This window comes from Amaranthus tricolor, chromosome 7 (genome assembly GCF_026212465.1).
Source record: "Amaranthus tricolor cultivar Red isolate AtriRed21 chromosome 7, ASM2621246v1, whole genome shotgun sequence".
NCBI classification, from domain to species: Eukaryota; Viridiplantae; Streptophyta; class Magnoliopsida; order Caryophyllales; family Amaranthaceae; genus Amaranthus; species Amaranthus tricolor.
In genome coordinates this window covers 13,450,501-13,477,729 of record NC_080053.1, presented here as the reverse complement: position 1 = coordinate 13,477,729, position 27,229 = coordinate 13,450,501, and the positions used below count along the sequence as shown (strand labels likewise).

The window sequence follows — 27,229 nt, the reverse complement described above, 5'->3', positions numbered from 1 at the left end:
GATAACAGCTAAATATTTGATGAGAGAATTTGAAATGAAGGATTTAGGAAAAACTAAATTCTGTCTGGGTTTACAAATTGAACATTTGAAAAGTGGAATATTTATCCACCAGAGCAATTATACTGAGAATGTTTTGAAACGATTTTATATGGACAAGGCTCATCCACTAAGTTCCCCAATGGTAGTACGATCACTAAATATAAAAGATGACCCATTCCGCCCACAAGAAAAAGACGAAGAAATTTTATGCCCGGAAGTGCTATACTTGAGTGCCATTGATGCTTTAATGTACTTAGCAAATAATACAAGACATGATATAGCATTTTCTGTAAATTTATTAGCTAGATATAACAATGCACCAACAGAAAGACGTTGGAATAGGATAAAACATCTGTTTCGATACCTAAAGGGAACTATAGACCTTAGATTATTTTTCCAATCAGGAAATGATGCCATTATCACTGGGTATGCTGATGCAGGGTATCTATCTGATCCACATATGGCCAAGTCACAAACTGGATATGCATTTACATATGCAGGAACCGTAATATCTTGGAAATAACAAAACAAACCCTAACGGCTACATCCTCAAATCATGCAGAACTGATAGCTTTATATGAAGCCAACCTAGAGTGTGTATGGTTGAGGTCCATGATCGGCCAACTCCAAAAGGATTGTGGCTTAAACGATACAACTAGGGCACTAACTATAGTTTATGAAGATAATGATGCATGTATCAATCAAGTTAGAGAAGGATACATCAGAGGAGACAGAACAAAACACTTGTGACCAAAATTATTCTTCGCACATGATCTACAGAGAGATAAAAAGATGAAAGTCCAAAAAATTCAAACCTGTGAAAACCCTGCTGATTTATTCACAAAGTCACTCCCGTCAAAGCAATTCGAATATTTGGTACGCAAGATTGGGATGTGTCGATTTCAAGACATATGTTAACTTCAGGGGAAGAAATATGCTCACTGTACTCTTTTTTCCTTTGATCAGTTTTTTTTATCCCACTGGGGTTTTTTTCTGATAAAGGTTTTTAATTTGACAATTTTTGGATTATGAATGTCATAATAAAATTTCCACATATATGTAATGCATTCAAGGGGGTGTATTGTGATTGATGGGACAAGACAATTGAATGCATAGAGTTGAGGGTTATCCTATCCCTCTCAATAGTAACACTTTTGTATACATTTATCATCTTGCATTATATATAAGTGCAAGTTCCACAATGCTTTGTGAGAAAAATGTAATAGAAGCTAAGATAAACTGATATAAGTTTATTTCCATATACTACTTTTCTCCATATATTCTCCCTACCTTTTAACAATAGAAATATTATTGACAATATTTCACTATTTTCTAGATGAGTCCCTGGTGAGTGGTGGAACTGGAGCGTGTATTAGGATCCTCTCAATAACTTTTATCTATTGTTTGATAAAAGTCCACCAAGCAATAATAGCGATTAGTTTGATGAAATTTTCATTACATTTTAAGTAATAGAGAGGATCCTTACTCAAATGGAAATCCAACCCATGCTCCCCCTCTCTACCCTCCATAGTATGAACAAAGCCAACCAATCAGAAAGTCCCTTGACAAAGCATAACCAATAGTGTTTTCCCACGTCAACATTATGTTTCTGAAGGTGCTTATCACGTGTCAAATTCAATTATTGAATTATCAGTATTTTCACTCACTATACAAATTAGCAAATCAAAAACAGTTGGAAGACTAAGTAATTCCTTATCATTGATTTTCTCATAAACAAAGTTAATTAGAGAGAGAGAAGAAGAAGAAATAAAGGGTGGGAAATGGGTGTAAGATGGAGGGGACTAGAGGTGTGTTTGAGTGTGGTGTTAATAGCAGCAATAAGTGGTATTGAAGCAGAAGAAAAAGGAAAACATGGTGTGATTACAATAAATCATTCTAACTTCGCTGATATTGTTTCCAAACAGGATTTCATCTTAGTAGAGTTTTATGCTCCTTGGTATGTTTCTATTTCTACTCTCCATTACTCTTTTGTTACTAATTATATTTATATTAATCTATGAACACAGATTCTATTCCATATGTTAGAAGAATTATTGATGAATTTATCATTAGTTTTAGCAAAATTGTTGATGATGATGATTGAGTAATAGGTGACATGTGTGCCAATTTAATTAATGAGTGCAAATAATCAATCGGTTAGGTTGGTGTATCACAAAAATTAATGTACTTGCTAATGGCGTAGTGTCATTGTCGACTTCCGTCCACACTAAAATATAGTCACTCCTATTCACTATAAATCTCTCATTTGTTTTATATACTCTACTTATTTAATTCTTAATATTTCTAATTATCTATAATTACAATTTATGAAAAGTTAATATGAATAATTCTTACATTAACACGAATCAAACAAGATACCACTTGACTATGTTTTAACTTATAGCTTAATATTAAAATATAAATAAAGAGTAAGAGATAAATAATGTCCAGAAAGCAAATGAGACACTTGTGGTGAATAGAATGGAGTATAAAGTACTCAAATTGAAAAACACTACATATCAATTTTTATATTTCTTCTGTTTTCGTATTTTCTTCTCAAATAGAATTTATAAAATTTTGTGTCATTCTTTGACTACCATTTCTCATCTATATATAAAAAAAAATATATTTATGTGCGATCTTGTTAAATTCGTCTTAATATATACTTTTTAAATATCAACTTTTTAAAATTTTTAAAAATTTATAATTAAAATTATTAAATTTTAAAGTTATGTATTGAGATGTGCGAAAAAAATAAATGAAAAGAAAACAACACATAGTAGTAAAAATTAAAATTGGGGACATCATCAAATAATTGAAACAATAAAATCTGAAATTATAAATATATGTGTCCTTGTTAGCGCATTAATGCTCATGTTTTCTCGATTTAAAAGAAACTTTTTAATATTTTGTGAATCTAATTTAATTTTGAATCTCATTGCAACGCTTTCTGACCTAATTTAAAATATGAATGTATTTTTTTTTCTTTTAAGTATTCATTTGTTATTTTGTATCGTTTTATTTGATATTTTTCTAAAGAGTCTTTCTATATATTATAAATTTTACATATTATTATTTTTCTTAATTTTAATATTTTATTAATGTTTATGATTTCTTGATATCTTCCATTAACTTAAAATTAATATTTTTATATTTTTTTAATCTCACATGTTTTTACTAACTATTAACTTTATTTAAATATTTTTTTTAATAATTGTGGTTCTCATAAATTTTCATTAACTACATTGTCTACATACATTGTAATATTCTTAATACTTATTGTGCTCACTTCTTCCATTAACTTTAATAATCAATAAGATAATATATTTATCATCTAAAAATATAATTTCCCTTAATTCATTCACGTGAATATTCCTTATAAGAACATATAAATAGAAAACTAGCTTGACTCTGGCACGAATTAATTTATTATATGTGTGATTTTAACATTATACTTACTATTTTCATATGCCATTTTCAAATATAATTTATGAATTTTAGTGTCAAATTTTGATTATGATCTCATTGATCTGTATAAAAAAAACAGATTCATGTGGGATCTTAATAAATTCGTCTCAATATATAGTTTTTAAATATCGACTTTTTAGAATTTTTAAAAACTCACACTTTATATTATTTAACTTTTAAGTTTGCTTTAAAATCTGTAAAAATAATAAATAGATAAACAAATGAAAATAAACAGAGTATATGCTTAAAAAAATCTTTTAGAGTATAAAGAAATGTGTAGCAATAATATATATTTATGCTATATACTATACTAATATATAAAGCTAAAACAATAATAATTTATAATTTTTAAAATCACACATTTAGTAAATTGATTCGTGTATTTGTATGTGATTTAAGCAATTCTTGTCCAAAGTAAAGAAACATACTTTAGTTTTTTCCTAAAATAAGAAATATTCTTTCACTTTACTTTTTTAGGTAGTTTAAAGCAACTTTTGACTTTAATATCTTTAAATATTTATCATAAGAAATTGTAAAACATATATATATATTAAAAACTTTGTATCAAGACAAATCTAATAAAAATCAGATAAATATATTTTATCTTTAATATATACTTTAAAGATCTAATTTAAATTTTTCTATACTAAAGTGAAAAAATTAAAATCGACAAACAAAAGAAAATAAAAAAAGAGTACTTTTTTATTCTTAACGTGATATTTGTTGATCAATAACAGCTAGTTTCTTGAGAGACGTATCTCAGGCCCAGCCAATTAAAGATTAATATTTACTTACCATGCTCTTAATGCCTACTTATATTATCCTTAATGTTTACTTATCGTATTCTTAATGCCTACTTTCAATATCTTAAATGTCTACTTACATCATTTTCAATGCTTACTTATAATATTTTAAAAAAAATCAAACTATTTCCAAAACTAAGCGTGAAAATCCCAAATCTATGGTTTGGAGTTGTTCGCAGTTACTAACTGCGAACAGCTAGTTTGTCTTATTTGCTGTTCGCAGTTACTAACTACGAACAGACCCAAACATGGTTTGGAATTTTCACGCTTACTTTTGGGATTTTTTTAAAAGTGGGTTTATTTAATTAATTTTTTTTTTTTGCTTAACAATTTCAAATTTTCGAAAATAGCTTAATTGGAATTTGGAAATAGAAAAAGGTTTCAGCAGCCTAATGGGCCTGCTCTCTGCGGCCCAAGAAGACTTCTCCCGGCCACAAACGAAAATTTGAAAAGGATAAGTCAAATTATTTTAAAAAAATAAAGATCAAAATTAACTTATTTTCAAATGTAAGTGCCTCCATCCCCAGACCTCAGGTTCGGTGTTGTTCGCAATTATTAATTGCGAGCTGCGAAAAGAGGCAAACTGGTCAAAAATATCAACCAAGCTGTTCGCAGTTAGTAACTGCGAATAGCTGATTTAGTCAAAAACAAAGCCAACAGCTCTGCTTTTAGTTAGTAAGTGCGAACAACTCTTTTGAGTTTTTTTTAAATCAAACCCTTTGTTCGCAGTTAGTAAGTGCGAGCAGAACCATACCTCAGATTTGAGAATTAGGCGCTTAGTTTTGGAAATAAATTAATTTCAATCTTATTTAATGATTTTTTTTAATAATTTGGCTTATCTATTTCAAATTTTCGCCACAAACTGATTCAGCTACAAATGAAGCTTTTTGGGCTTCATTTCTACTTCAAACCAGAAACAAAATTATTTATTATCAAAAGTCTACTTTTAATTTTTCTAACAAAGCCGCCTAGGGGCACGTGACCCCCCGGACTCTAAGGTAGCTCTGCTACTGCTTACGGTGAAACCATCTTTATTGGACTGGCCTAATATATATTTTTTTGTCTTAAAATGATCACTTAAAACGTTAGAGTGATCACTTATAATTTTAATATAATTACTTTTTATAGTTTTAGAATGATTACTTATAATTTTAAAACGTTACTTATTATCTAAAGTAATCAATTGAAGAAATGAGCTATTATATGGACCCGTTTCATGGCGAAATGGTGTCATTCATGACGAGCTGATTTTCTTATTCTTTTTGGAACTAGGTTTTAACCTTTTGTCTTTAACTATAAAATTAATATTTAGTCCATTTTTTACCCTACTATTTTCATAGTACATGCCATTAACTTTTCATGGAATTTAACTTTAGTATAATTAGAATTTATAATTGTACTCAAACTTTTATACCTTAATATACTTAGTATACTTAAGACTTTTACACCTTTTATACTCTAAATCTTGTAACAGAAAATAAAATCTAGATCAACTAAGATATAATCACAGATAATAAATAATGGTAAAATTAAATAGTCACAGAATTTGAAGGAGTTAATTTCTTGAACAAAAAATTAAAATGAATTTTTAAATACTAAGCAAGAAAAATTTAAAAAAAATAAAAAAAATAAAAACCACAAAAATGTAATGAATTTTTTAAGGGAAATTTGCAAAGAAACACCTTTAAAACCCCTTTTTTGTAAAGAAACACCTTTTATAATTTTTTTTTTTGCAAAAAAAACACCTTTTAAGAGACTTTTTTTTAAAAAAAAACACCTTAAATCAGTTTCCGGTGACTTTTGTCAACTTTCCGGCGTTGACTATGCCATTTGTCAACTTTCCGGCGTTGACTTTTGTTTTTATTTTTATTTTTATTTTTATTTTTATTTTTATTTTTATTATTATTTTTTTAAAAAAATTTTTATTTTTAATATTATTTAAAAAAATAAAAATAAATAAATAAATAATAATAATAATAAAAAAAATAATAAAAATAATAATAATAATAAAAAAAAATAAAAATAAAAACATAAATAATAATAATAATAATTTTTTTTTAAATTTTTTTAAAAATTTTAAAAAATTTTTTTTTATTATTTTTTATTATTATTATTTTTTTATTTTTCCTTTTGTTTTTATTTTTATTTTATTTTTAATTTTTATTATTATTATTTTTTTATTTATTTTAATTTTTATTTTTATTATTATTATTATTATTATTATTATTATTATTATTATTATTATTATTATTATTATTATTATTATTATTAATTTTTTTTAAATTTTTTTTAAAATAATAATAAAAATTAAAATTAAAAAAAAATTAATATTAATAATAAAAAAAATAAAAATAAATACAAAAATAAAAAAAATTTAAAAAAAATTTTTAAAAAAATTAATAATAATAATAAAAATAAAAAGTATAAAAAATATAAAATAACAATAATAATAATAAAAATAATAATAATAATAATAATAATAATAATAATAATAATAATAATAATAATAATAATAATAATAATAATAATAATTAAATTAAAATTAAAAAAATAATAATAATAATAAAAATTAAAAATAAAATAAAAATAAAAACAAAAGGAAAAATTAAAAAAAAAATAATAAAAATTTTTTTTTTAAAATTTAAAAAAAATTATTATTTTTTTATTTTTGTTTTTATTTTTATTTTTATTATTTTTATTATTATTATTATTATTATTATTATTATTATTATTATTATTATTATTATTATTATTATTTATTTTTAAAAATTTTTATTTTAAATAATAATAAAAATAAAAATTTTTTTAAAAAATAATATTAATAATAAAAATAAAAATAAAAATAAAAATAAAAATAAAAGTCAACGCCGGAAAGTTGACAAATGGTATAGTCAACGCCAAAAAGTTGACAAAAGTCACCGAAAACTGATTTAAGGTGTTTTTTTTTAAAAAAAGTCTCTTAAAAGGTGTTTTCTTACAAAAAAAAATTATAAAAGGTGTTTCTTTACAAAAAAAAAGGGGTTTTAAAAGGTGTTTCTTTGCGAGTAATCCATTTTTTAATGAAGAATTAATTGGATGAGTTTGTATATAAATATTTGGAGATTTCTAAGGAGATTGAAATCAAACACTCAAATTCAACATATGATTTCAATTTATTTTGTAGAGATTTAAAGCCTAATCATTTTATTGAATATTGAAATTGTTAAAAATAGTAAAGATGAAAGAAATGAATAATAAAATGGTGACGATGGTGGAAGAGAAGAATCAGATGAAGAACCGAAAGAGATGAAAAAGATGAAAATGGTGAAGAGGCCATGGTTGAGGGGTGAGGAGGCCTTGGTTGGGGAAGAAATTAGATAGTGAAATCAAAAAGAGGAAGGTGATCAATATTCTAGGTTACGAAATCAGAACATCTTTAAAAACAAATCTAGTAGAAAGTTAGAACTTTAATAAGATAAATTAACATTGAAACCTTTAAAAGCGAAAAAGAGAAAGTTCGTACCTTAAGAATCAAAATTTTTTTATTATACATAATAAATTTATACAAATTCTCAAATTTAACGGTCTCATGATGAGACAATTTCTATTAGACTAGTCAAATATACACTTATAGTTTAAAAATGTCACTTACAATCTTAAGCGGCTAATTATAATCTTAAAGTGATCATTTACAATTTTTGATTGATCACGTATACTCTTGAAATGACACTTACAATTTTAAAGCGATCAATTATAACCTTGAAATGATCACTTTTGATAGTTTTGAAGTGATCGCTTATAACTTTAAAGTGATCACTTATAATCTTAAAATGATACATTGAAGCTATACACTAATAGCTAGTCTCTTGAGAGACCGTCTCTTTGAGAGACATATCTCAAGCCCAACCCATTTAAAGATTAATGTCTATTTGTGATTGTATTCTTAATGCCTACTTACATTATCCTTAATACTTACTTACCGTATACTTAATGTCTACTTTCAATATCTCAAATGTTTACTTACATCATTCTTAAATGTCTACTTACACATCATTCTTAAATCCTACTTACAATATTTTAAAAAAAATATTATGGGCCGACTTAATTAGAGATGATCTTTTAAAGAGATCGTCTGTCACAAGAATTTGTAATAAACTAATTTGTCATAGTGAGACAGTTTCATACGAGAGCTAGTTATTTATTTATATATTTATTATTATATTAATATAGATAGATAGATAGATGAACGTGAATCAGTTTTTCTTATTAATTTTTTAGATTGTTGCCATTTGTTACCAAGAATTAGAAGTGTGTTCAAAACAGACTCGATGACACGATATTCACCCGACTTTATAATCGAACCCAATATAACCCGACTTAAAAATAGATTTACAATTGTATAAAAATCAATGTGGACACAATTTTAAACCGATTCGAAGCACCTGATCCAAAATTCGCCTGATGGCTCGAACGAACACCTCTACCAAGAATATTAGTATTTAACAACTATGTGTCCCTTTTTAATGAATTTTTAGTAATGACTTTGTTTCGATTACCACTATATATTGCCACATAAATTACCATTTTTTTAAAAGTTTTTCCTTGAATGCTCTGTTTCAGGTGTGGATTTTGCAAAAGACTAGCTCCAGAGGTAACAATATAATTACCATCTTTATTTACCCTTAAAAACTATCAAACATACAAATAATGTCAAGAGATCAATTCAACCAAAAGTTTAAGTTAATTGGTTGAAGCCCCAAGAGTTATATAACGCTATCACGTCTATCATGCCCTCTCACATAAGAGCATTTGGCTGGAAATGTAAAATGCAAAACACAATTCACCTATACTTGGCACTAAATATTTCCATTGGAAATAAAGCTTCGATGAAATTTGATTCTATGAATTTTCGTCAACTTGGTTTATGATACCATGCAATTTGCAAATATCAAATAAACAACTCAACCAAAAGTATAAGTAGATAGTTGTAGCCCATAACATATTTATATACTTCATCTAAAACATTCACTAGCATCATTATTTAATCATATACTTGGTGGAAAATGATACATAAATCTCCAAAATACTTGAGGTCAAAATTTAGAGATGAATTGATAGAATCTGCATCTCTTTTATTAGTTCTTTATACATTGATTTCTTGACTCATATGCCTGGATATTGAACTATATTAATTTGAATATTGCAGTATGAGAAGGCTGCCGTTACACTAAGCAAGCACGATCCTCCGATCCCCCTTGCGAAAGTTGATCTTACTACTGATGAAAATAAGGAATATTTTAAGTCTATGTTTGAAGTCCGAGGCTTTCCCACCCTTAAAATTCTGAGAAATGGAGGAAAACATATCCATCATATCACCAATACACCACAATCAGCTGAAGAAATAGTTAAGCTTGTCGAGAAATTCCTGGGACCGGCTTCTGTTGAAATCAAATCTTATGCTGATTCTTCTAAATACATCGATGAAAAGAAGACTTTCGTTGTAAGCTTAATCCCGATATCACCACTGCTTCTCTACATATGAAGATAGTACTATTAATTTTGATGATTTTTAATTAAAATGATAATGTTTATGTGCTAAATAAAGTGTTGAAAATATGATGCAGGCAGGGGTGTTCACAAAGTTTGAAGGGGAAGAATTTGAAAACTTCACCAAGTTGGCTGACAAATTGCGGTTTGAATACGAGTTTGGGCATACATTAAATGCTAAATTTCTTCCCAGAGGACCAGATTTTGTCAAAGAGTCTACTGTTAGATTCCTAAAGCCATTTGATGAACGTTTCGTTGATACAAAGGTAATATATGTATAACATACGAAAGTACCCTTAATGTAAGTGTTACGAACAAATTAATGACTTAGTTGATTTGTTGTATAGATTTTTGATTTGGATGCCTTGGAGAAGTTCATCAAAGAAGAAGATATGCCTACGGTTGTTCCATTCAACAAGGATCCCAGCAATACCTACCTTCGTAAAATTTTCCGTGAACAAAACGCAAAGGTATTATTAGCATCAGCCTCTTGATCGTTACACATGCTATGCTTTTCGACTCTTCGTTCCCTGGACTTGTGTACCCGAGTCAGATTCTGGACACGTGTTCAAATGTAATGGATTTATCATAAACACTGTCCTTGCAGATCTTCATGATATTGGACACCAAAAGTGTAAATGCTGACATTATGAAGTCCAAATTTAATGATGTGGCTGTCCTGCTCAAAGGAGGAAATAGATACTTTATACTTTGTGATGTTGAAGAAAGCAAAGAACTATTAGAGGTTAAATCATTCATCCCTCATCTTTCTATAGATTTATCAAGTTTATACATTCTCATGTCCATCTAACTGCACATTTTTATAATATTTTGGGGGAAAATAGACCTTTAAGCTTGATCATTCTCATACGCCGTTCATCTTTATATATGAAAATGACGATAAGAAATACCGTAAGACAAATTTGAAGCCCGATGAAGTTGCTTTTTGGTTCCGAGACTACATGGTAAATATTTCTAGTTCATTTAATGTAAATTCTCTTAAATGTCATTTTGTTTTCTGATTTCGTAATAGCATCTTATAACATTAAATGGATGCAGAATGGAAAACTCGAACTTTATCTAAGATCACAACCTATTCCCCAAGAGAACAATGAGCCTGTAAAGGTGGTGGTTCTTGATAGCTTGCAAGATATGGTTTTCAACTCTGGAAAAGATGGTATATTCATTTCTCTCTTGAATATGATTTAGCTAGGGATTGCTTAAATTTGATTATTTTAGAGTTCATTATATTCCTTTGCATCAAGCTATGGTTCAAATAATATTCTTTTATTGAGGGGAGGTTCTGACCATGTTCAACCACACAGGGCCTCGAAAAATATTAAATTACATATTATATGTTAAATGTTTAAAGATACAAAGTTATTGAAAATATATGAAATTTCATAGAGCCTCTAAAGAATTTATTAATTTTTTTTGTCATGTTGATGGTTGAGAACGGTGTAAAGAATAATTTAACAATTCTTTTAAATATAGTCATTATTGAAGGTTGATGCCGAAATTGTGGAGTTTTTATTTACTGTTTTCGATTTTGTCCGACAGTATTCCTAGAGTTTTACGCACCATGGTGCGGTCACTGCAAGCAGCTAGCTCCAATCTTGGAAGAAGTCGCTATCTCATATGAAAAGGACACTGATATCTTGATTGCAAAATATGTAACTACCTTTTTCTTTTACCTTTACTAATTACTATGTTTAAGAAAGAGATAACATATGTTGATGTTTTGTTGTTGTGAATGTTTGTAGGATAAAAGTGAAAATGATATCCCAAGTGAAGTTTTCAAAGTGGAAGATACTCCAACCATGTATTTCATTAAAAAGGAAGGAGAAATAATAGAGTACAATGGTGGTAAAACAAAGGAGGACCTTATTAGATTCATCCAAGAACACAGGAATGACAAGGAGAGCAAGAGCGAGGCAGAGATGAAGAGTAACAAGGATGAATTGTGATACTTTTATCCCATGCAATGTTTGTTTGTCCTAATTGTATATTCCTTGGTCTCTAATAAAGTGGTGAAATACCACCACCACTACATTAAACACTTGTCTTCTCACCCCTCTTTTCTTATTTCCCCATTGTGAGCCATCTCCTCTTCTCTCTAATTAATTTTCTAGTTTTTTTTTAAGTGTATTGTGTTTGATGTTGGTTTTCTGTTAAGTTCATTGAATCTTTTTGTGGGTAAGAGTTTGATGGATGAATTGGACATATTTATGGTTTAGGGTTTGAAGTATGATTAGAAATTATGTGTTGTGTGTTGATTGTGTGTTAGTTTCTTTGAATCTTACTATGAGTAATAATCAAAGGTATCTTTGAAACTAGAAATGGTGTGGGCTTTGATGTTACATTTTGGTGGCGTATTAGTTTTATTGATTATTGCTATGAATAATGGTTAAAAGAGTTATCTTTGATCACATGAAAGGACTAGGGTTTGAATTTAGAGATGAAATTACTAATAATGTGTGTTTATGCTATTTTTGGTGGTGTGATGATTGATTAAATAACCTTAAAGTTGTTTTAAGACTAAGTCGATTGGTTATTATTGTGATAATTAACAATGGCGATGATTTTTGTTGACTATGAAAGTGATTTTGGTTGTTAAATTGGGAATAATAGTTGCTAATTGTGTGGTTTGATTGTTGTGGATTACAAGTGCTCATATTAGGTTGTTATTGAAGTTATAATGCATAATTTTAGTCAGGTCATAGGAATAATATCAACTTATTGTAGAATTGCGGTGATGCTCAATTGTAGTCTTCCTCGCTCTGGAGAATGTAGCGAAAGATGTCGCGATCCGACCGCTTTAAGAATTGTCATCATGTCATATTAGTGTTATATTTAACATTGTGAGACTTAAGTGTGAATGGTTGTTTTATTTTAAGATAATGTGAATCGTCGTAACTCAAAGTTAAATGATGTAAGGAAACGGTTCACATAATCCTTTTTATTCTGTTGTTGATAGAAAGACTTGTGTTATTGTCGAATTAACAATTATAATTGGTGTTGAATGAGTTGGGTACGTGCTTGAAATAATTGAAAACTTATCGTGAATGGATGATAGTGGTTACTTTGGCTTTTAGCTGGTATGACAAAGTAGATAAATGGACTTATTAGTTCTACTCCTAACTTATATAGGCGCTCAATTCATAAGAGGAAGTTGGAACTTTAGTTGGGTGACTTTTGTGACTTGTGGTCGTGCAGTGACGCTTACAGGTACGTACACGCAGTAACGAACCCTTATATACAATTTTCTTTAAGACATTATTGTTTATTGTGATAATATGCATTGTATCGAAACTATGAGATGCTAGTGAATACACATTATACAAAGAGCTATCGACTATGAAATCCTTGCGCTTCGAATAGTTATAGAGAATGAGAGTGTTAGTAGAAGGCGGGACTACCCCCTTATTTATTTAAGAATTGGATTATGCCTTACTTGGAGTTAGAATGACTCCTTTATAGGTGAATTTCATACTTTATTGAGTGGCTCAGTGGGTTTTGGTGTGCTGCTATCCCAGGGCGCTCATTAATAGTTGAAAACGGGTGTTATTCCCATTTGATAAAGTATTAGATTATGATTAGCTGGTGTGACTCAACTGGATTATGTCTGATTGATTTAATAGTCCCCAAAGGTGAGATCCGACGGGATCACCGTATGGGAGGTATGAGCATACTTTTGTCATTTGGGCGCCGGATGGCCGATACCGCCCCTTGACCGAGGTGTTACCATGCGGGCCTTGCAAACCCCAATATGGTGGCCTCTTCACTGGTTTAGTACCCCAGTGTGTTAGTTTTTCCCGAAGGTAGGACCCGAGAGGGTCAGCTGGAGGGGGTATGAGCTCATACTTTGCCATGGGCGCTGGATGGCCGATAACGCCCTTGGCTGTGTCACTATGCCATGAAGTGGAGAAAATATCCACAGATAGAATGTTACTCATCGATAGAAAGTTTATTCATTCATAGAAAGCTTACACATTGATAGAACGTTTACTCATTGATAGAAAATCTATTCAATGATAGAGTAGTTTACGCTTGTGAGAAGTGCGCCTAAGTTAAGTTACTTCAAGGGAGTTACCAGTCCCAAAGATGGACTATGATCACACTTGCTCTAAGATAGACAAGCTCTATAAGGTCATGTGTTAGGTAGTCCGTTAATGCCTTGGCTGAGTTGATACTACGTGTGTTTAGCAAGAGTTTATGTTTTGAGAAGAGGAGTGTGAAGACCTGCGTTCTACCCCAACAACAATTGGTTCGGGTTGGAAATAACGTAATGTGATTAAGAAGTATAAGTGGCCGATAAACGGTTACTATCTGTGCTTGTGTTTTATAAAATCAACTTATGTTGTTGTATAATATAATGTTATCTAGTAGTTGGCCTTATTATATTTGATAACTAGTTACTAACGTGTACATGTTTGTGTTTATGTTTGATTGTTGATGACTTTCTATGATTGTCCTGCTATGACACATTGGCCTTAGGTCTAATGTCGAGCAGCAGAAGGATCATAGACAGGCATAGCAGGTATTGGAGTTTCTTTTTCATTGCCTTGCATTGGGGGAGAGTGATTAGGACGAAGCATAACCTGTATCATACTGTTATCTTTCGATTTTGTAGCTCTTGTTTATCTTTTGTAAACTTTGGTTGTGTATGTTTTATTATGAGACCTCGTGTCTTCCCTTGTATATTTGTATTTCCGCTGCGTAGTTTATGACTTTGTATGGTTTTAAGGAGTTAAGTCTTTTTAAAACGTACGCGTTGACACTGGAACCACGATCCATGCTTGGGGTAGGGGATCGAACCACGAGGATAAGGTTGACAATAAATTCACGTCTCAACATAACTAGTTTTTGTAGGTTGAAGGGCATCTAAAACTAATGACGGAAATAACAAGCACGGTTGATTAACAATATAAATAAAAGGGGAGAAAAAGGGGTTGAGATTAGATTCACCCTAGGAAGGTGACTTTAAAAGAGCATATATTGGGTCAGAGGAAATCAAACAATAACTCGTCTAGACACCCAAGAGTGCGAGAGGAAGTTGGTGATTCCACAAATCACAACGAACAACCTAGAATCGCCCTATGTCTCCGGAGGAGTTGTAGGACAAGATTCGCATTGGGTTTCAAGAACTAATCATTATCATCTTTTCCCTAATCCTAAAAAATAAAGAGCATAAACATTCCTAGGGTTTCACTAATCAATCCCCAAGGAAAACTACTCACACATGATTGAAATATAGGAAAAAATGATAATCAATAAAACAAAAACCATAGATAATAGTGATCAAAAGAAACCGACAATAATAAAAGTAATGTAGAAACTATTCTAGATGAGCAATAAATATAAGGCAAGACAATAAATGCAATAAATGAACTCAAAGTAAATGCATTAAATGAACTCAAAGCAATGAGGAGATTGATACTTACAACTAAATGTTGATGCTACAATAAGGAGGTGCCAAAGATTCAATAATCAAGATTGAAATCCAAACTAGAAAGTAAAGACTTGAAATAAAAGATTGAGATAATAAAACTATGATAAACTAGGGTTTTTACTTAAAGAAAGCTAAGTAATAAAGCTATATTAGAGAATGTATTAGGGCTTGCCCCTTTGTTTCTACAGAAAGTGGGGTATTTATGCCCTCTAAGCAAAGGTGATTCAAATGTCTAAAAATGCCCTTGAGTTTGGCTTGAGAAGAAATATGGTTCCCGCAGAAAACAGGTCTATTCGCCCGAATGGGGATCCATTTGCCCGAATCTCGATGTTTGAATCATTTCAGGAACTTTCTCTGAGGTTGGTTCGCCCGAATGAGAGGTCCATTCGGTCGAATGGAGGGCCATTCGCCCAAACTGTGAGTCATTCGCCTATTCCAGCAGCTTTGGTAAATTTTCTTTGAGAAAACAGGGGCCATTCGACCGAATGACTTAACCATTCCGCCGAATGGAGCTTGATTCGACAGTTTCAGCTGCTTTTGCCTCTTGACTTGAACATGATCAACACCAATTGCTTGAATGGTGTCTTGGCTAGCCTAAATGGAGCAACAGCTAGAGATTAGAGGCTTCCAAGCTCATTGTGCTCTTCCGGAAAGTCCTCGATTTGCGTGCCCAAGTCTCACAACGCATTGATGTTGACCTTGTTATCTCCGAATCTCCTGAAATAACCACAAAACAACCCCAAAGACAAGAACAAGGTAAAATCGTACGTAATGTGCATAATAACGATTGAAAAGCATAAAAGTTGGCACAATAAAGCGGTAGTAAATGTGTTCATAAATGAGCACATCAGCTTGCCATGTTGATTTGAGAAGCCGGCGACGAATAATTCCGCCATTATATAGTTTTGATAGGCCGTTGATGCCTTTACTTTATTAGATTCTAAATAACCTTTTTTTTCTATAAAGGCGCACAGCTTAAAGGCAGATGCTGCCGAAATTTCCACTGACATTTTAGAAGTTTATTATTATTTTACTTATTTTATTTTAATGTAGCACCAGAATTTTCTCCCGTCCTTTACGGTTTTGGTTTCATGCAAGGGGTTGGAAATTCAGGGATGTTATATGTAGGTGGGTTTGCGGGGCACGTAGATGCCCGCAAGGCGCGGAGCACCTACTGCCTTGGTGCGCGGGGCGCGGAGAAGCCCGCGGGGTGCGGAGTGTGTTCGGTTTTCATGTCGCGGCTTGCGAAGTTGTGTGCGGCTCGCGAAATGGCGATTTCTTTATTGTTTCACTATTGTTCATCGATTGTTGCTTCCGCTGTCGCACAACAATTGGCATCAAGAGCTCATGTTTAAGTCCTTCGAGATTTTTTGAGTGAAACAATTGCTGGAGATTCTACAATAAGAATTGAGAAATTTACTAGGAAAAATAGCTTCGGGCTATGGCAAATAAAGATGAAGGCTCTGTTGAAACAACAGCAAATCTAGCGTCCGTTGGCTCCAAAGAGTACTACTGCAGGCTCTAAAGACTGATTAACTGACGGGTAATTAGCAGTAATGGAGGAAAAGGCTCATTCTACCATTTTTCTAAGTTTGGATGATCATATCATCACAAAGGTCGTTGATCAGGCTACAGCGGCAGAATTATGGATGAAATTGGAGTCATTGTATATGACTAAGTCGCTGACCAACAAATTATTGCTGAAGCAGCGGTTGTTCAACCTCCGAATGCAATCAGATACTCCCTAACAGGAACATCTTGAAAAACTTAACTCTATTTTACTAGATTTGCGTAGCTTAGATGTTAAGATAGATGATGAGGATGTTGCCTTGATTTTACTTGTGTCTCTACCTACTAGCTGTTAGAATTTTAACGAGTCTTTTGTTGTTGGTAAAGACTCACTGACCCTAGTAGAAGTGAAGGCAACACTTCATACTAAGGAACTTCGTCAGAAAGCTATAAGTGATAACGGGGAGAGTGGCAGTGGGTTGTTTGTTAAGTTCGGGAAATCAAAAAAGAAGAAGGGGTTAACAAGGGCAATAATACTGGGTTGAGTACTGGAAACGGCAATGAGGGATCTAGTAAGACTGTTGGGAAGACCTGTTATTACTGCAAGGAATCAGGTCACTTTAGGGCTAATTGTCCGGTGAGAAAGGGCAAGTCCCAAGCTGTTGTAGTTGAGGAAAAACCGAAAGAGAACTATAAATCGGAGGAAGACTTGGCATTAGTGAGTTTTGCCAAGTCTAGGGATCTTTCTGATGATTGGGTTCTAGATTTGGGGTGTTCGTTCCATATGAATCCGCATCGACTAGATTCGGGGTGTTCGTTCCATATGAATCCGCATCAAGACTGGTTTGACACGCATGTCTTGCAATGGGGGTAAAGTTATTGTAGATAACAACGCACCTTGTAAAATTACGGATATTGGGTCCATGAGATTGAGGACTAGTGATGGGTGGAAGTTGACATTGACTAAGTTGCGACATGTCCCTACTTTGGGGAAGAATCTGATTTCATTAGGCACCTTGGATGATTTGGGGTACAGCGAAGTGTTTTCGGATGGGGAGTTGTCCATTTACCGAGGTTTTGATTTGGTACTTAAAGGTATCAAAAGGAACACCCTCTATGTCTTTGAGGGTTTCACACAGTCTAAATCTGCGGTTTGCGTATCGGGTGTCTCACCAGGAGATGACCAAGATTTTGCATACCAGGCTTGGTCATATAGAGGAGAAGGGGATACAGCTATTGTCTAAGAGAGGTCTACTATCCAGGATCAAGGATGCCAGCCTTGAGATTTGTGAGCATTATGTGTTTAGGAAGAAACATAGGTTAAAGTTTAGCAAGGGTGCTCACATTACAAATGATGCGCTCGATTATATTCATGCAGATTGCTGGGATCCATCTAGGGTTGAAAGTATGGGAGGCTTCCGCTATTTTGTGTCATTTGTAGATGACAAGTCCTGATACACATGGCTTAGGTTGCTTAAGTCAAAGGATGAGGCCTTCAAAGCTTGTATGAAATAGAAGGCGCTGGTGGAGAATCGACAGGGTAAGAAGATCAAGAAGCTACGAACAAACAATGGGCTAGAGTTTTGCAAAGAGGTGTTTAATCAGTTCTGCGCAGATGAGGGTATTGGTCGGCATCATACCTTCGGGATGACACCACAGCTGAACGGTGTTGCAAAGCGGGTTAATCAGACACTACTTGAGAGAGTTCGATGCATGCTCTTTAATGCAAGGCTTGGGAGGAGGTATTGGAGTGAAGCTGTGATGACAGCTTGTTATATCATCAATAGGGGTCCTCATTCGGGAATTGACTTCGAAATCCCGTTTGAGATATGGAGTGGTAAGTTGCCTAGTTTCTCTAATTTGAAGATCTTTTGCTGTGTTGCTTATTATCATGTTAGTGAGGGTAAGCTAGATCCAAGAGCCAAAATGGGGTGTTTTTTTGGGTACGGTGAAGGTGTGAAGGGGTTTAGTATCTATTCACCTTTGGAGGGTCGAGTCATTCTTAGTAGGGATGTTGCTTTCAACGAGAGCACCATGTAATCAAAGAAGAGCACGGAATCTTCTGATTAGGGAAAAGAAGGGGAGAACTTGCTGTAGACAGATGGAGTACTTGAGGTACATCAATCATCCATTGTTGATTTACCTCGAGTGCAATTTATTGATGATGATGCTGAGGTTCCAGTGCCAAGCACTCCTGAACCTGAGGTTGTTCCATCTTCTCCAAACTCCGGGGAGGAGGTGGAGCAGTCTAATTAGGGGTCATCTAGTCAATTTGACACCTTTCTTGAGAGACCTAGACGAGTTATCAAGAAGCCTGTTAGGTTGATTGAAGAGATGGAAGGAAGAAATTGCTTTGTTGAGAATTTGACAGGTTATGCATTGAGTGTAGCTGATGATATAAAGTCATATGAACCTGCCACATATAAATAAGCAATTAGTTGTAGTGAGTCAACGCAATGGCTTGCTGCAATGAGTGAAGAGATGCAGTCTCTTTACAAGAATAGAGTGTGGGAACCATTGAAGGTACTAGAGGGGAAGAAGCTTGTAGGGTGTAAGTGGATCTTTAAGAAGAAAGAAGGGTCATCTGAATCTGAGAAAGTTCGTTTTAATGCTAGGCTAGTTGCAATGGGGTTTAGTCAGATAGAAGGGGTTGACTTTATGGAGATATTCTCACCGGTGGTTCGACATATACTTCTATTCGTGTGCTATTGTCAATTGTAGCACATTATGACCTTGAGCTAGAGCAGCTGGATGTTAAGACGACTTTCCTCCATTGTGATTTGGAGGAGAAGATTTTGATGAAGCAGCCCGAGGGATTCGAGATTCCAAGGAAAGAGCACTATGCATGCAGATTACTAAAGTCATTGTATGGACTTAAGCAATCCCCTCGGCACTATGATTACTGTGTGTATCATAGTAAGATAGATAATGGTTCCATGATTTATCTGCTATTATATGTTGATGACATGCTTGTTGCCACAAAGAATAAATCTGATGTCACTAGACTTAAAGAGTTGCTTAGCTCGGAATTTGACATGAAATATTTGAGTCCAGCTAAGAAGATTTTAGGTATGGAGATCTATAGGGATCGGGCTAGGGTTAAGCTTTTCTTGACTCAGAAAAGTTACATCGAAAAGATATTGTCTCGTTTTGGGATGGAGAAATCGAAGCCTATAAGTACACCAACATCTGTGAGCTGCAAATTGTCTTTGTCTATGTCACTTCAAACTGAGGAGGAGTTGGCGTATATATCTAGGGTCCCTTATGCCAACGTAGTTGGTTGTTTGATGTATGTTATGGTCTGTACGAGGCCGGATATTGCGCACGCTGTTAGTGTTGTAAGTAGTTCATGGCTCGACTTGGGAGAGAGCACTGGCAGGGGGTTAAAAGAAATTTTCGCTATTTGAGAGGGACAACTAATATTGGTCTTGTGTATGGGAATGGTAAGGAGTGTTTGGTAATTGGGTATAATGATTCTGATTATGTAGTTGATGTGGATACTAGGAGGTCGGTGACTGGGGATATGTGTTTACTTTAGGTGGTTCTGTGGTTAGTTGGAAGTCTACATTGCAGTCTTCGGTTACGTTGTCTACTACTGAAGCTGAGTACATGACTTTAACTTTTGCAACTAAGGAGTCTATATGGCTCAAAGGCCATGTAGGTGAACTGGGTATTGCACAGGATTTTGCTACAGTGTATTGTGATAGTCTAAGTGCCATTTGCTTGGCTAAAGACCAAGTGCACCATGATCGGACCAAGCACATTGATGTTAGGTATCATTTCTTTTGTATTGACAAGAGGGTAAAAGTAAAGAAGATCGGGACTGCTGACAACCCAGCTGATTTCTTTACTAAGTTCATTTCATAAGTTTAAACATTGCTTAGACTTGCTAAATATTGATTACTATGTGATGTAGTAGGCCCTTAGGGGCGGTGTTGGGGAGCTCCTATTGTAGGCATGTTGGCCGTAAGGTGGAGCTTGCCTGGGCCTTGTGATGCAGATGGAGCATTATGAGTTGTTATACTTGATGAAGAGTATGTGATGGGTCTTGGTTGGAGACTTTTCGAGATGAGTCTTGGTTGAAGACTTACCGGGATGTACGGCTTATGCATGAGCTTTGTATCGGGTTTTGACTTGAGATATGTTCTCTATGTGTTGATGAGATCGCTTGCTGACTACGAGTTTTCGTCAAGGTGGAGATTGTTGAGTATGGTGACTCTAACTAGTAGCACCATTGAATGGTGAAGAAGATGAATCAAGAGAAGAGTCACGGAGGAGCTACAGGTGGGTCCGCGGGGCACGGGGTGCGTTCTGTTTTCATGTCGCGGCTCGCAAAGTTGTAAGCGGCTCGCGAAAAGGCGGTTTCTTTTCACGGGAGCATTTTCTTTCATGTTTTTTCGGGTCGGTTACTTTGTGTTTATTACGTAATAACTTCCTTTTATTGGGCATTAGTATAGAAACTCCCATTTTAGGGTTACGGCATAATGATTCACAAATTGAGAGAGATTACAAGAGAGTCGTTATAATTTGTGAGTGTGATTGGAATTCCTATTGTTTGCATTGATAGTGAACCACGTTAAATCTCTTGTGTCATTTTCTTATTGTTTGCATTGAATTTCTTTATTGTTTTATTATTGTTCATCGATTTTTGCTTCCGTTGTCGCACAACATTGTATTAGGAGGATTAGCTCACCTAATATATATGTAAGTCTAGTACCCACTATTTTATCGATGTGGAATCTTGTCTCACATGTAAAGTATTTCCAACAAAATGTTTTATTGATCAAAATTACAAGAAAACTTTAAAGCAGAAAACAAAACAAAACTATAGAGAAAACAGACTACTCTTAAGACTCTAAGACTCTTGTAGAAGCTTCAGTCCAATACACAGCCCCTAGTTTTAGGCATATTATATACCAAGAAAAAAGAAAAGAAAAGAAAAGAAAAGTTTTCATATGAAAATCTTCACTCTAAAGCACCACCGCTTCCTTCACACAATTCTTTGGCTTTCCAAAACTTTTCAGAGCATCAGGAATGAGTACACACCATCTGAATTTTGATAACTTTTTTAGTTTACATCAATATTTTTAAGTTAGAATCTATTAAATTTTAGTCAATATTTGAATCTAAATTAGATAATTATGACATAAAAAGTTATTTTTAGTCCAACATAATAAGAGAAATTATCTTCTTATTTTTCACAATAAAAATTTCGTGGCATGTTTAGCTGCTTGCTACTTTTAGCTTAAAGAATAAAATAATAATTATTTATGACCCATTAGGTCAACCTTGACCGACGAAAAACTAAATTGATCGATCAAGCTGACAGGTCTAGATGTAGTGTTTGATAACGTAATATTTATTTGAAATAAAAAATTCAATTTTGGCCTTTACGTTTATATATTGTAAATGACATCTATTTACTTAGAATTTACGAATTTTGATAATTGATATGTTTTACATTTATTAAAATCCTATAAAATTGACTCAAATTCATATTTTCAATTAATTTGTTGAATAAAATATTCACAAATTCTTGAGAGAGACGATCTCTTTGAGAGACTATCTCTAATTGGGTCGGCCTATTATATATTTTTTAAAATATTGTAAGTAAGCATTAAGAATGATGTAAGTACACATTTAAGATATTGAAAGTAGGCATTAAGGATACGATAAGTAAACATTAAGAATAATGTAAATAGGCATTAAGAGTACGGTAAGTAGACATTAATTTTTAATGGGATGGACTTGAAATATTCTCCCAAAGAGACAATCAAGTGTAAAATATTTAGAATAATTCAACATTTTCAAATATATTCAGTTTGCAAAACAAATGAAATTTGTTATCATCGTTTTTCCATATTTTTAATATAAACTATTTTACAAATAACACACATAAAAAAAATTAAGGGGTGTTTGACAAAATAGTTTATTGGACAATTTTAGCTTATTTTATTACAAATAGAGAGTTTGATGGTCAAACCATCCAATAATTAACTGGTTGAAACAACTTATTGTTATGAATAAGCTATTTTTGAACAAGCTGTTTATAACAGCGAGTTCAAAATCAGTTAATCAAAAAAATTAATAAAATCAGCTGATAAAAACCATCCACTGTAATTAGCTATTGACTACCAGCTATCAATCGTTTATCAAACACCCTCTAACATTAAAGTTACTACGATCTATGATTCTATCTCTATATGTCAAAATTCTGTTGTACCTCAAAAAGGTCAATTTTAATTGTGACTAATTAATTCATAACGAAGAGGTCAACTCTATCAATACTACCAACAAAAAAAATAGAAATCTAACTCAAAAACTACGTTGAACTTAAAGTTAAATTACTCCTTAAATTATGTACAGTTTCTTATTTATGTTATGATAATTGAGGTTTAAATATTCTCCATAGTCTTCTTAATTTGCATTTCTTTCTATTTTTATTTGTCCTACTCATTTTGCACATTTTTTTATTTTTTGGCAATAATCCCATTTTTTTTTCTTTAAATTTCATTCACAAACTTATTTTCTTTCTTTATCTTAACCACTAATTTCTATTATCCATTTGTTTTTTTGTTTTATTCTCCAACTAAATTTCACTTTCCACTAAATTTCACCCAATATAAATTGGGTGCAATCTCATAGGGACGGAGGGAGTAATAACTTTTTTGTTAGTGTTTACTAATAAGATAAGGTTACATTCAACTCGCTAAATCTTATCCTAGGTGAGAGCCATAAATGGAATAAGGATAATGAAGAAAAAACTCAAAAACAATTTCGGTTCATTTGTTATCTTTTTTTATTTTCAATTGTAAGTACATTTTTAAACTAAAAACTCAAAATAAAAAAAATGCAAAAAAATAATTTTTACTTTTTCTAAAAATTATTACGTTTTAATAAAATAAAAAACAACTTTAAATTAGTAATATCAAAATTACAATCAGTCTTACGATTTTATTTAAAGTTACTTCGATCTATTCATTTCTTATTATATTTTGTTTTTGATATGAATTACACTCATTAAAAAGTATTTTTACTCCCATCCAAGACAAACTGTGATAATTCTTTACTTTTTTCGTTTTTTTTTTTAAATGAGATTCTATCATCTTACAATATATAACATATTTTGGGATCTCAATCACATCAACTTAAATTTTTGGTTGAGTTGGTTCCTTTACGTGGTATCAAACTAATTTCGATCTTGTTAAAGTATTTAATTTTTTGGTTTTTCTTTGAAATGAGATTCTTACTTTTTTACGAATTATTAAAGAAAATTATATTAACCGTAAAACTATTTAATACCAGTATAAAATGTAATAGTAGCGAAATATTAAGTTTGAAATGCAGAATTTCATTATAAAGAAAATATATAAAACTAATTTGAGGCTTCTAAAATTTGGAGGTCCTAGTCCCTTAGAATCGGACATGAAAAATACCTCGAACTGCCCAGGCTGAGAAAAGTATTCTTTAATCTCTACCTCTCTTAATAATTATTGGTATTTTATGTAATAAATATAACCAAAAATCAACAATCAAAAAATTTTTTTAAAATATAAAATATTAAGTTATTTTTTCCTCAAGAGTCAGGAAAGTCACGATTAACAGAATAAAAAAGAAAAAATTATATAAAATAATTTAATATTTAACTGATTTTCCTATAATAATTCTAATAATTCTAATTATTAATTAATTATAAATAATGTCTTACATGGGTCAATAACTTGTAACATTGCTATTATTGTTTTAATCGGTTCTAGCAAGTCATTTTACTATTGGAAATTCGATCTTCCTTTACACTTTTGTTTCTTCATTTAAACCAGTATAGAGCTCCATTAAAATTCTTTTTATGAGTTTATCCCATATATTCTCTGAAAAGAATTTAAATAGCTAAATAAAGGATTTGAGTGAATGCTCGTTTTGTATTATTTAAATTATCACACCACGTATATATACACAGAAATAAAAGCTAAATATGGCAAACTATTATTTACAGAATAATAACATTCTCTAAATGTATTTAGAAAATATTCTTATTTTCCATATTCTCTCTTTCATATATCTTTTAAACATGTGTCACTCTCCTACCATGAAAAGAAATACTTCATTTCTTTCAAACACATAGGGCCGTTCAAATGTGAACCGACCTAAAAATCCAAACCGAAACCGAAAGTTAATCGACCCGAAAATATATTTCTTTTTTAGGTTTATCGAACTGACATTATTCGAACCGAAGTTGCGCCCGAACCGATTTACAACCGAAAATCATAAAATCAAACCCGAACTGCGATCGATTTTTATAACTGACATATAATCGTTAATCGAGATTACCCAAACCTAATAGTGGCCGACCGGAGTCATACCCGACCCAAATCATGCTCAAAACCGAACTTGATCCGGCTAAAACGGACTTAACCCGAACGAATTTTTTATCGAAATGCTGTAAACCTGAACCAATTTTTAACATAGAGGTATGATCGACTCATATTCAATCATCTTATTAGTTAATCTAATAAAGTAATAGAAATTTTAATAAATTAAATTTTATATATACATGGTTTTATATATTTTGAATTAAATAATCAATGGTCAATGTTTATTTAACTATTTTTAATCAAATTAGATGAAATGATAATACTTTAATTTTAATTTACAGTCAAGCAAGTAAAAGTAACAAAGTAATAATCAATAACTGATTTTGCATTTTAACTTTTTTGCCTTAACTAATGGAAATCTTAATATCAATTAAAAAATATCTAACAACTTAATTTGATATTGACTCGATCTATAGTAATTAGTAATTCGTAGTCGAATTCTACTAGAAAATAAAACCCGAACCCGATCTGTACCCAGTAAAACCAAACCATACAACTGAACTGAATGACACCCGTCCAGAACCGATCCAATCACCCGAATGAACACCTCTACAAACACGCCACCACATCATCATTTTAATCTAAAAGAATTAGAAAAACTAGCCTACGACACAAACATAAATAGAGAAAATTAACAAGCAAATTTAGAAAAGAAAAAGGGTAATTTGAAACCCAAAAAGTACATAAATTTTTTTTTTTGTTAACTTACCATTGATATTAATTATGCGAGTTAATCTTCGTTGCTCAAATGTCAATTGCAACACGGATCTATCTTTTGTGTTTATTTTCAATGGTGGATTTTGCAATCTATTAGACTGAAAGTTCCAGATTTAGCAATTGAAATTGAAAATTAAGAAGAGAGATTAACATTAGGTGGGAGGATGGTAAATATTTTAATTTACTAAGGTAAAATAAAATAAAAGAAAATCAAATTTATAAATCCGATCCAAACCGGTAGAAGGTAAACTAATAATGCTATTGGTTAAATGACTACATACTTAAAATTATTCATAGTTAATCAATATTTTGAATTATTATAGAAAAATTAGTTAAAAATTAAATTATTTTTATAATTTTTCCTAAAAAAAATAACTAGATGGAGAATAATTTTCTTTTACTTGTTTTGCTATATTTTGCTATTGGAAACCAAAAATTTAGATAGAAAATATAGCAAAATAAATGAAATGAGAATAATATAAATAGTAACATACTTCATTAGAAGTGCTGAATTTTGTTTAATGATGATGTGCATCATCAGCATGATCTTTCTTCATCAGCATGATCTTTCTTCATGCCCCAATCATGGACCCTCAGATGAAGCTCAGCAGCAGCAATCAAGAAATGAACGGCTTGAATTGGACTCAGAATATCCACCAATTCTTTAAGAGTTCTCAGCCGTAGATCATCTGCTTTTCCTAAGATCTCCTTTAATTTGTCCTCTTTTTTCCCAAGTGTAGACTCAACTCGTTCTTTCATTGACTCAGTCTCAACTCGCTCCGAGTTATCCTCCATTAACTCAGTTGCTATATGTGAGAGTTGCACCATTGATGAGTCAGCTACAGTTTCTTGATGAACAGCAAGAATCTCAGTTAACTCTCTCTCTTCTCTAATGGTCTGCCTTTGCAACTCGTCGATTTTACTGAGTTGACTCGGTGAGAGATCTCCTAAATCGCATGTGCTTACCCCACCCAGTAACTCACTGAGTCCAGCCTCGAACTGTAACCCACTAACTGAGTACAATAAATGAAAAGCTATACTAGGTCTCCACCCACCAACCCATAAAAAGGCATCCTCCAAGCTAGACCTCCATGACGGACTCATCATTCCCAACACGTTTTCTGTGGTTGACTCAGACTTGACTCGATAGTAGTTCTCATAGTGGCTCATGACACGACGGATGAGCTCACATTGAAATTGAGTCAACTCAGCAGAGCACTGAGTTGACTCACTATGAGCTTTAGTCGCGGCCTTGAGCTCTTCAAGGTCACGCTCTTGCTCATGGAGCCACGTCTCAAAAAACCCGCCAAACGATTTCAGTTCAGGGTTAGGTTTCGAGTTGC

The 27,229-nt window shown here is 32.1% G+C and overlaps 2 protein-coding genes across 5 annotated transcripts in view; one reads left to right on the top strand and one right to left on the bottom strand.

Annotated features, from left to right (window-relative positions):
• Positions 1 to 1,638: 1,638 nt before the first annotated feature.
• Positions 1,639 to 14,731, top strand: LOC130817449 (protein disulfide-isomerase-like). 2 transcript variants are annotated; one of them, XR_009043804.1, is made up of 12 exons: positions 1,639 to 1,996; positions 8,910 to 8,940; positions 9,496 to 9,789; positions 9,914 to 10,102; positions 10,184 to 10,306; positions 10,444 to 10,581; positions 10,682 to 10,801; positions 10,896 to 11,013; positions 11,397 to 11,509; positions 11,600 to 11,931; positions 12,987 to 13,064; positions 14,334 to 14,731. XR_009043804.1 is itself a non-coding variant. In XM_057683155.1 (10 exons), exons 1-10 carry the CDS (start codon positions 1,821 to 1,823, stop codon positions 11,801 to 11,803), a joined length of 1,506 nt encoding a protein of 501 aa, XP_057539138.1. In that variant the 5' UTR covers positions 1,639 to 1,820; the 3' UTR covers positions 11,804 to 11,979. The 2 variants fall into 2 exon arrangements, 1 of the variants encoding a protein (XP_057539138.1); XM_057683155.1 differs by lacking the exons at positions 12,987 to 13,064; positions 14,334 to 14,731 and having other exon boundaries at positions 11,600 to 11,979.
• Positions 14,732 to 15,235: 504 nt separating this feature from the next.
• The window catches only part of LOC130817450 (protein DOG1-like 3), a 12,351-nt gene continuing 357 nt past the window's right edge, over positions 15,236 to 27,229 (bottom strand). The window contains exons 1-2 of one of the 3 annotated variants that reach the window (XM_057683159.1): positions 26,381 to 27,229; positions 15,236 to 16,005 (exon numbers count right to left, since the gene is read on the bottom strand). The exon at positions 26,381 to 27,229 is cut by the window's right edge and continues 357 nt beyond it. In XM_057683159.1, coding sequence (XP_057539142.1) covers positions 26,424 to 27,229 — 806 coding nt within the window. In that variant the 3' untranslated portion in view covers positions 15,236 to 16,005; positions 26,381 to 26,423. Of the gene's footprint in view, positions 16,006 to 19,877; positions 21,861 to 26,380 lie in introns of those variants that run through there. The other 2 variants (XM_057683158.1, XM_057683156.1) reach the window with 2 other exon arrangements.

Excerpts from the sequence above, each read along its gene's own strand:
- LOC130817449 (XM_057683155.1), top strand. The coding sequence starts at position 1,821 with ATGGGTGTAAGATGGAGGGGACTAGAGGTGTGTTTGAGTGTGGTGTTA. Across the intron at positions 10,802-10,895 it reads TTTGGTTCCGAGACTACATG|AATGGAAAACTCGAACTTTA; the intron begins GTAAATATTTCT and ends AAATGGATGCAG. Across the intron at positions 11,510-11,599 it reads ATATCTTGATTGCAAAATAT|GATAAAAGTGAAAATGATAT; the intron begins GTAACTACCTTT and ends GAATGTTTGTAG.